Consider the following 11,172-nt stretch of genomic DNA (forward strand, 5'->3'; position numbering starts at 1 on the left):
AAACTGGGGAAAAGATGAGGCTTTCTGCTGCCATAAAGATTTACAGCCTCAGAAATCCTAAGAGGTGACGGATTTCTAGAGTGGAAAACCACCTCATGGCAGTGGACTTTGGTTACGTTGTGACGCACTGCAAAGAAGCATACAGCCAATGTTTCAATGGCTCAAGCCCCACGGATGCTTCGGGTTACTAAATCCAATGGAGAAAGATGAGGTTGTCTTCTCCCAGGAAGTTGTACAGTCTCAAATACCATTCGCCGGGTCACTTCGAGTCAAAACCGACTTCATGGTAGTTGGTTTGGTTTCTGTTTGGGTACCCAGTACTGCACGTGGCAAATCCAAAACTACAGAAGGAAACAAAGAACCCACTCCTTCCCCTACAACGATAACAACACAGGCTACTCTCATCCACCGCTCGTTTTCCCACATGTTGTAGGACCTACGAACAAATCCCTACCTGCCTTATTCACCCGCCCAACCCCGACGTGGCAGTTAACAGCATTCGGCAATACCCTGAATGACTCAATCAGTGAATGGGTATGAAAGATGGAGGACAGTTTCTCTCTTGAGCTAGATGCTTCCTAGTATCTAAGAGCGATGAATTGCTTTTGCTGTCTGGGTATATGTCTAATCAACATTTTTGCTCCCCCCAAAGATGCAAGTAATAGTAGAAACACCTTGTTTGTGTGCACTTGTCTTCTACTGCTACACATTAGAGGAATTTATGTGATATTTAAGAATCTGGGATTCATGCATAGTATGCTTCTGTGGTTGCCATCACCGGAGGGACAGGAAGCCTGCCAGGTGGGTGGAGAACCCCCATGAACCTCTGGAACAGTTCGGCCTGACCTTTCACAGGGCACCAGCTCTGAAACCAGACTATCTGGAACCTGGAGAGCCTGCTGTGATACTTTCACAGGCTCACGAGGTTTTTCAATAACATAGCTTGAGTTCCAATCAAATATTTCATAATACGGTGACGCGGAAATAAAAGTCAGCCTTGGTCTTCAGAGGATTTACAAGCCAATAAAAACAATGTGATATTGTACGTAAAGTTGGGTAATCAAACGAGAGGTGGACTGACTCTCATTGTTCAGGAAGAGCCTCCAGACCTGGCAAGATTTAGGAAGATCATAACTGAATACAATTACTTGCTTGGTGTCCCTGGGCTTCCCATGCCCTATAATCAGTCTCTATTTCATTCTATACCCTTTCCCTCCCCGTTAAAAAAGACAGCAGCATGGCCGGGCAATGAACTGCAATCTAGGGGCAGGGGGCTGAATAACCGGAAAGAACCTGAGGGTTGGAGTCCAAAGGTCAAAGTTCAGATTCCAATGTCTTACAATTGACTGTTGATTACTGCATGTCCTTCTCTCAAACCCAGTCCCTGAATCTAGAAAATCGTGCTAGTCCTTGATGGGTAATATGAGCCTGATTTTGGGGGGGGGGGGGGGGGGGGGAGTGGGGGAGTGAGCAGGATTTCCTAGGTTGTAATTTTTACAGGAGCACACTATGAGGTCTTCCTATCATGCAGGGATTAAGTAGGTTTGAACCACCAACCTCTGAGTTCTCAGCCAAGAGCTGAATCCTTGTGCCACCAGAGCTCCTAAAAAAAATAGTGGTAACAATGTTTGCCTCAAAGAGATAAAAACGGACTAGCATGTTGCCTAACCCTAGTATTCAGGAAACAGGAAATAAAAAGGAGTATTACAATGAAAGACAGGAAATGGAAATGTTACAACGAAAATGTGTTTTTCCTCAAAACTGCCTTTCCTTTTCATTTAATCGTTTTCCTTAAGTTGTCAAATAACTCTCTTCCCATTCACAACATGCCACGATGTATCTATCTGGGGAGACCGAGGTTTCAGTGGCTCTTCCTTGCTGCTTTTAGGCCCTATCTTGGTTCTCACAATGGTCAACCCAGGTCTTGTGATTTGGGTATCTCAGCAGCTCCTAGTGAATCATTAAGTACATCAAAGGTTTGGTGTTCCATATCCAAGAGCCCCACCCCCACCCCCATTGAATCATCCATTACTAAGCCTCTCTCCCAAGGCCTTGAGAACTGCCTTGCTAAGAAAGGGCAATAAAGCAAAACAAAAGCCACACCACACTCTCAGCTCTACCATTATCTTGTCTCTGAAATAATGGCAGCAGGATCCTGGCAATGAGCCCAGCACCCGCCCTCCACCTGTCTCCTCATAGGGCGAACTTAGTGGGGCTTCCCGCGTGATGGAAAGAGCTAGAAAGTACAGCACCTCCAGAAAAACGTCAAAGCAATTGTATGCAGAGTAAATAAATTCAGAAGTCAGCAGCACACGATGCCTCCAGTTTTTACTACACACAGAGTGGGATGCTCAGATCTGCAGCTCCTCCTCGTGTTCTGGGCCCACCCAAGTGTGTGGTAATTCAATTACATCCACTGCTTTCTTTAGGACACAGCTACAAAAGTGTATTCAAATATTACATAAGAAACCAGGACACTTGTCAAAAAATGCATGTTGCAAAAATATACCCTTCTACTGCTCAGGAATCCCTGGTGGCACAAATGGTTCAATGCTGAACAGTCAAAAGGTTGACTGTTCAAACCCATCCAGAAGCTCGACATGTGCATAACGGTGTGGATATATATGAAGACTACCCTCCTCACAGATTTGTTCCACCCGTTTTATCAAGAACATCCCAGCTAGCTAGATGAAAGGCTCAAGCCAGACATTCCTCCTTTCTTTAGGGAATTCCTTTTATTTGAGCTACAAAGTAATTCCTAACTGGAACTACTCTCTCTTCAGGAGAAAGATAAGGTTTTTTTACTTCCAGAACAATGTAGAGCCTCAGAAACCCACAGGGGCAGTTCTTCTGTTGCGTCTGACAGAGTCGCTAGACGTCAGGAATGATTCAATAGCAATGAGTTGGCTTCAGGATGTCCTTCGGTCTCTTGCTATGGAACCGCCCTAGTTCAGACGACCAGCGCTGGGGGCTGGCTTCAGGGACGGGAGAGGATAGAAGCAGCTGTGGAGCAGAGAACTGCAGTGTCCGTGGCAAGTGGACTTGGACACCACACAAGGAGCTAACGTGAAGGCAGGGGACGAGAAAGTCGCCCAGGGTACAGGACAGGTGTAGGGAAGGGGCAAGGAGCCCCGGAGGTGAGGAAGCTCCTTTGCGGATCTGTGTGTCCTTCTGAGTGTGCCTTTTCATTCCTTCCTTACGATCTCAACCATACAGCTGGCTGACAGATGAAGTGAATGGTGACACATTGATCCAGTAGAAGACATAAACAATGAGGGACTAATTGCATTCAGATAGATCTACTAAGTCCAGAATCATATCAAATGTTATCACAATGTATTCCTTTTCGAATGAACCCATCTCTGTGTTTCAGAAGAGAGCATACTGCTCAGTTTAGAGTTCCAGTCACTGTCAGGGCTGGCATCCTCCTCCGGCAGGAGGCAAGACTCCGTACCATCTCCTCCCACAGTCTTGGAGGAAGTCTCAGACCTCACACAGGGTCCACTGACCCTGCGCATTCATTCAAACAGCTCTAGCTGTCCATTACTGTCCTAAATCCTATTCAGGGAAGAAAACTCTTTGAGGAAATAATAAAGGCCTCTGAATTACAGCAGTGTTTAACCAACAAAAGCAAGTGCCTATGGCCCAAATAGGCCTCCTTTTTCTTTCTAAATAAGTTTTTCTTTTAAGTTTTCATCAGACATACAGTTCTGTCAGTTGCCATGGTATTAATTTCATTTATAACAGTTTAGAGAACACGTTAAGGAAAATGAGCTTAAAACATTAAATTACTTTTCATGAGACATATGCTTTTGATGTAATTAACAATACATTCAGCATCAATAAGCTCTAATTTTAGATACAGTCATCCATAAACATTAATCAGTGCTAAATTCGATTTCCAGTTGGCTTCTACTTTTCATGCTCAACTCTCCATGGCTATACTACAAGGTATCTCAAAACTATTAATTTACTTATTATGAGAACTGGTTACATTCCTGGGGGTGGGGATGCCCAGTAAGGAGTGAGTACACATAGAGGCAAATTAAATTTTGATGGAAAAACAATTTTCTCATAGAAGCCAGCAATTCTGCTCAAGGACCCGATCCCAAACCTTACACAGAAATGGCCATGTAATGCCTTATGTAATCAAATTGCAAATAATATTTCAGGATAGGTTGAAGCTTCCCAAATTGAATTCTTTGAAGAAGACATACATCTAAAATAATTGTGCCTCTAGGGAACTCAGAGAGCAGGGACAACGTTCTTTTCTAGCGAATCACTGTAAGATAGGGCTATCCTTCACTGTGGACAACTGTCCCCGGTGCTATTGGCTTGACCAGTCGCCCTCACTAGGCATGGTGGCGGCTGCAAAACATGCACTCACACATTTGCAAATGCCTCCTCCACTTCTCGGGCAATACTGCCCCCACTGACTAAGTGAGAATCATCCAGTCTCTCAGGTTTTGCAGAAAAACAAAAATTGGCCCAAATAGAAGGAATGGTCACAGGAATCAAAACTAAGAACAATCATATTGATGTGAATGAGTGGGGGCAGAGTGGAGACCCAAAGCCCATCTGTAGACAATTAGATATCCCCTCAAATAAGGGTCACACGGAAGGGATGAGCCAGCCAGGGTGCAGTACAGCACCAATGAAACATACACCATTCCTCTACTTCTTTAATGCTCCCCACCCCACACACACTATCATGACCCCAGTTCTACCTTACAAATCTGGCTAGACCAGAGCATGTACATTGGTATAGATAAGAGCTCTCGACACACAGAATCCAGGACAGATAAACCCCTCAGGAACAATAATGAGAGTAGTGATGCCATGAGGGTAGGGGGAAGGTGGGGGGGAGAAAGGAAGAACTGATCGCAATGATCGACCTATAACACCCCTCCCAGCCACCCCCCCACACTCAGGGTGATGAACAACAGAAACAGGAGTGAAGGGAGACAGCAGATGGTGCAAGATGCGAAAATAATAATTTATAATTTATCAAGGGTTTATGAGAATTGGAGGGTGGGGGAAGGAGGGAAAAAATGAGGAGCTGATACTAAGGGCTCAAGTAGAAAGAAAATGTTTTGAAAAGGACGATGGCAACATATGTACAAATGTACTTGACACAGTGGACGTACGTATTGTTGTAAGAGCTGATACTAAGGGCTCAAGTAGAAAGAAAATGTTTTGAAAAGGACGATGGCAACATATGTACAAATGTACTTGATACAGTGGACGTACGTATTGTTGTAAGAGCTGTAAGAGCCCCCCCCCCAAATAAAAAAAGAGATAAAGAGAGCGATTGACACAACAGCGGCAACAAGGGTCTAAAAGATCGCAGTGGCTATGAGGACGGCACAGGACTGCGCAGAATCGGCTGTACCGCAGCTAACAACAGCAGTGTGTTCCACGAGGTGGGGGAACCGCTCTGAGCATTCTACCTCTCTTTGTAAATTTGAGACTAAGTCTACTGAAACTCCATTAGAGTTGAAGGATGGCAAGTGTCTGGTAGATAGCAGTTCATTTGCGTCCCTTGTCTTTTAAGAGTTTGTATCAGAATTCACTACAAACTAGATAATATTTTTGTAATATCATGTTTTTTGAAAATATCATCATATGGAAAAATAACGTGAATGATAAAAATCTCTATTTTAGTCCTTCGGATTTAGTTCCTTGTTGTACTAAGTAATAAAGGCGAAACATCTGAGACCATTTTTGAAGACAATAGTCTTGATATCTAAATTTGCATGCAGAGGAGTCCCTCCATATTTAGATATCTGAGAATAAATCTCGGTAGAGAACGTCTACGATCTAACAGAGACGTAGGAGCTTACCCGGATGTAGGCGTCTTGATGGTGCTTGGCAAAGTAGAGCATGTTGTCCAGGGCTAACATTCCAGGAGGAGTCTGGGTAAAGTCCATCGCTGGGTTGACATGGTTCTGTAATGAGAACAAAATGTTCAATAGTGTTCCTTCTCTGACAGGTTCCACCAATCCCTCTGGCCTGGTGTCCTTCCGTATGATGGGATCACAAGACAAGTTCTGAATAATCAAGTAAGGAGGACATTTTCTCTACCCATGTAAACCTGCAGGGTGGAGGCGTCTACAGTTTTATAGGCTCAGTGGGGCACGGTTGTGTATCGTTCTCATGCCCATAGGGTTTGCTATGAGTGTGAACTGACTCACTGGCACCTAGCAACAATATAGGTTCTGCAAAGCATGCATTATACCTTTGGTAAGAAAGTTAATTGAAGATGAAAATATAGGATAAACCTAACACTCTGGAGGATAATAACAACATCACAAAAAATTGCCTTTCTGGTGGCTGCGCTGTAGTGGAGGTGGTATGGGGGTTAAAGTGTTTGGCTGTTCACTGCAAGGTTTGTGGTTCAAACCCATCGGTCACTCCACAGGATTAAAACGTGACAATGATGCTTGAAGAGTATAGCCTTAGAAACTCTATGGGGCATGTCAAGTGTGTCCTATTGGGATACTACAAGGCAGAACTGACACGCTAGCAATGCAACACACACGTACCCAGTTTGTTGGGTTGTTGTAGACTGGTGCTATTTGGGACAAAGCTCACCTTTACTACTTAAAGTAGGGGGTGGCTCTGGGTAAGGCATTTGCCTGTCTGTACCTTCACCTCTTCATCCTCAGTTTTTAGGGTGAACTGGGGCCAAACCTGTCAATAGGCTTTGCAAATCACGAAAGGATGAAGTTGATCAGCCTTTCGGGCTTGATAAAATTCAGATGGCCCCTTTGTTCCTGGCACCTGGCTCTTCTCAAGGAGTTTGTCTGACCTTCTGGTCCCCACACAAAGTGCCAAGACCATGAAGACATGACAGTACTGACAAGGACAATGGACTCTCATTCTTCTCAGGACTTATGCTATTTTATGAAGTTGCTGCCACACCGAATCTGTGTGAATAGTGGACTGCTGTTCCTGCAATCATTTGGTCACAATATTTTCATCAATGGATTGAGACAAAATGGGTGTAGGTGTGCTTTTCTTAAAGATACGGGATCCTTCATTAGCGTTGACATCATGGCCAACAGCTCTACAACTCATGCTGTAATAAAGCTTATCTTATCAAACACACATATTTTCTCTGTACAGCACATCATCACCTTCACACACATGGAAACGCTACACAACCCTTCAGCATTGTGACGTGGAGGGCATTTAAACAGTGAACCCATGAATAAAACGTATACACAAAAGGACAAAACAAAACCATGGCAGGAGTAGACCACAAAAAGGCCATTTCTCTAGAGTACAAGAGCTGGAATAAGCAGATAGAGCGCGGCATTCTTCAACCTTAGCTGGGAATTTGCACATAGGGCAATTGAAGCCTTTCGCCCTTGTGTGCATGTCCACAAATGATTGTGTACATATGGATGAGTATTGATTTGGGGCTTGCAAATACAATTCCATGAATAATCACTATCGACTGTATGCCGGGAAGGTGTCCATGCCTGGCTGACCAAGACAGCTGTATCAAAACCCCGAGCCTTCCATTTCAGACAAGCAAGCATTCCTAAGAAGAGCTCCAAATATCACCCAGAAAATTCAACTACCTTGTGAAGGATTTAAGTGACAGAATGTTGCATCCCATTTTTAGAAGATGAGAGATGTTTTAAAAAATGACTTTCTAAAAAGCTGCATGATTGAGTAATTTGTAAGAAACGAATTGTTTTTACTCAGAATACTTCTTAATACTCTTTTCACAGAAAGCGCACGTGCACGCAAATAATGTTCACCCATGTCATGGGCAGAAATAGTGAAACTACTTTTTTAAAGTTCTGGTACAGTGTGCCCGTGCATACACCATCCAGGTCTTGTGACACTTCCAGAAGTGAACATTGGCTTTATCCCCCTCATTCCATTGGCTGAAAACATTACTTTGATCATGATTGTATAATAAAAAAATAAGCTATGGCCAAGAAGTACAGGGTCAGTTTGATTACACCCAAGAAACCAGTAAACAAACGACTGGCACTAGGTGTTTGCTCTGAGGCAGTGGGCTGTGCAGGGAGCTGCTAACCTCGTGGTCAGTGGTTCTAACCCACCAACCTCTTCGCAGATGAAAGATGAGGCGATCTAATCCCAGAAAGCTGAGGAGCACACTTCCATGTCAACAGGTCCCAAGACAAAGACAGGATTAAATCCATTGGACAGAAAAACAAAATTGAAATCATCAAGATGTAGAAATCATTAGCACAACGCATTTATGAAATAACTCCTGAGAGGTTGTGTCATGGTAGCTAACACCCATGTTATTTGCATAAAATACAGAAAATTTCTGGGGCCTCTACCTTGCCAAGGAAATCTTGGTTTATTGGAATTCTTTGTAATTCAAGTTCATGAAGTCTTTCTTGTTCACTTGTTCAAAGGTCAAACAACCCACATTTTTCTGTATTACTCAAGGCATAGCTAAGCTGTCTTTCCCAGGTTGACCTGATATTTTATATATCCATTAATGAACAACATCTAGAATTACAACAAAGCGGTGCGGTGTCCTGGCCAGTGTCCTGGATAAAGAGCACCCTCGCCGTTATCTATAGTTATCTATAAGACACGTTGGGTCTATGCAGAGCTGAAGTTTTATTTTAGCATTTTCTCCTCGTTCATGTATTCAAATGCTGGAAGATTATATATATATATATATTTTTTTTTTTTTTAAATACCAAACAGACTATACTAACTATAACAAACAACTCATTGTCATAGAACGGATTTCAATTCAAAGCAACCCGATTAGTAAGGAGTAGAACTGCCCCATAGGACTTCTGAGCCCCATGGGAAATCTTTATAAGAGTAGACCTCATGTTTCTCCCAGGGACTGGCTGGTGGGTTTGAATTACCAACTTTGTGTTTAGCAACTCAATGCTCCTCCAGGGTTCCTAAAAACACAGGTATTATATAACCCAGGTACAAATCTATACATACATAGGTGCATCTACATATATCTGTGTGTGTATATATACCTGTTATTACCCATCATTAAAATCATCTGGCATGTCAAATGTAGTACAGTTCAAACTTAATTTGATATTGACTAGAGTAAGCAACCCAGACTTATGTCCAAGAGTAAAAGAGCAAACAAACAAACAACAACAAAAAATCCCCACTAACAGCAGGTCAATTCCAATTCATCATGAACCTATAGAGGGTTCCTAAGATGGTAAATCCTTGTGGAAGCAGACAGCCTCATTTTCTCCTTTGGAACACCTGGTGGGTTTGAAATGCCACCTGGTGGTTAGTAACCCAATGCCAAACCCATAGACAACACCACCAGGCTTCCTTGTCCCATAGTGTGGGTGTGTGTGTGGGGGGGGGAGGGGAAGGTACAAATAAAAATGCTGAAAATAAATTATTTGAGATGTAGTCCAAAAAGTAACTTGCAAAGAAAGATTTTGTAATGGTTCTCATGTATTATACATTTATTCATTTATATCACATTTTAAACCCTCTATAAATAGGTAATGGAGCTTCCTCATTACATACAAATTTATTATTTTGACTTTGATACATTAGGTTTTCATGAACATAAGTAAACATTTTGGAAGCTATAGCTGTTCAGTACAATCGGGCTGCTAGCATGGCTTCATGCATTCTATGTGTTATGGGCCTTGCTTGCTGAAAGTGAGGAGGACTTGAAACACTTCCTGATGAAGATCAAAGGCCACAGCCTTCGGCGTGGATTACAACTGAGCGTAAAGAACACAAAAATCCTCAAACTGGAACAAGAGGGAACATCATGATAAATGGAGAAAAGATCGAAGTTCTCAAGGCTTTCAACTTGCTTGGATCCACATCATGAAAGCAGCAAAGAGATCCAAGGACACAGGGCGCTGGGTAAATCTGATGCACAAGCCATCTTTACAGCACAGAGAAGCTAGGATAGCACTTTGAAGACAAAGGTGCGCTGGACCATGGTACTTTCAATTGCCTCAGAGACGTGTGAAAATAGGACACTGAATAAGGACGACCAAACGAAACGCAATGCATTCGAATTATGGTGTTGGCAAAGAATATTGAACCATGGTACTTTCAATTGCCTCAGAGACGTGTGAAAATAGGACACTGAATAAGGAAGACCAAACGAAACGCAATGCATTCGAATTATGGTGTTGGCAAAGAACATTGAAAGTACCATGGACTGCCAAAAGAACAAACTCATCTGGTCTTGGAAGGAGTAAAGCCAGACTGTTCCTTAAAAGCCAGGGTGGCCAGACTCTGGGTCAGGCACTTTGGATATGTTTTCAAGAGAGACCAGCCTCCAGAAGAAGATGGAGAAAGACCCTCAAAAAGGAGGAAGCCCCTCGGTGAGATTGATTGACATGGTGGCTGCAACGATGGCCTCAAACCTAACACTGTGAGGATGACATAGGACTGCACCATGCTTCATTCTGTTGGGTCACTTTGAGTCAGACCTGAGTCAATGACACCTAGCAATAGCAATATATGTCATGGGTTGAATGATATCCTCCCAAAACATGAGTAGAAATCTTAATCTCTAGAACTTGTGAATGTGATCTTGCTTGGAAATAGGATCTCTGAGGACATTGTGACTGAATATGTGGCCAGATGAGGTAGGAGGAGGAGGTTGGGTCCCAATCCAATGAGTGACAGCCTTATAAAAACAGAAGTCTGTGTGACCATGGAGTCCGAGATTGGGACAATGTATCCAAAACTAAAGCACAAAAGATTGCCAGCAACCATGAGAAACTAGGAAGGAGCTTCCCCCAAGGAACTTCAAAGAAAGCGTAGCCCTGTTCACAATTTGATTTGGGACTTCTAATACCCAGAACTTCAAAACAATGAACTTCTGTTGTAATAAAGCACCCATTTTCACCTCAGTGAGGTGGGGTCAGAGGGGGCACAATTCCCACACTGTGTCTCCAGTGCTGTCCCCTGCAGCGCTATGGGTCAGTGAGGGTCGGGAGGGAGTGGGGAGCTGATACCAAGGGCTCAAGTAGAAAGAAAATGTTTTGAGAAAGATGATGGCAACAAATGCACAAATGTGCTTGACACAGTGGATGTATGTATGGATTGTGATATGAGTTGTAGGAGCCCCCAATAAAATGATTAAAACTGAACAAACAAAAAATCCAAGAAAGAAATGACTATAATCGTTGAAGTATTTCCTTTTGTATA

At 43.0% G+C, this 11,172-nt stretch overlaps 1 protein-coding gene across 2 annotated transcripts in view; it reads right to left on the reverse strand.

Moving 5' to 3' along the window:
- The window catches only part of ELMO1 (engulfment and cell motility 1), a 694,298-nt gene that overhangs the window by 326,153 nt on the left and 356,973 nt on the right, over window positions 1-11,172 (reverse strand). For both annotated transcript variants that reach the window (XM_045286360.1, XM_004708022.2), the window contains one exon: window positions 5,844-5,948. In XM_045286360.1, coding sequence (XP_045142295.1) covers window positions 5,844-5,948 — 105 coding nt within the window. The remainder of the gene's footprint in view (window positions 1-5,843; window positions 5,949-11,172) is intronic.

The sequence above is a fragment of the Echinops telfairi genome, unplaced genomic scaffold, assembly GCF_000313985.2.
Source record: "Echinops telfairi isolate 266 unplaced genomic scaffold, ASM31398v2 ScPeMD7_7;HRSCAF=31, whole genome shotgun sequence".
NCBI lineage: Eukaryota > Metazoa > Chordata > Mammalia > Afrosoricida > Tenrecidae > Echinops > Echinops telfairi.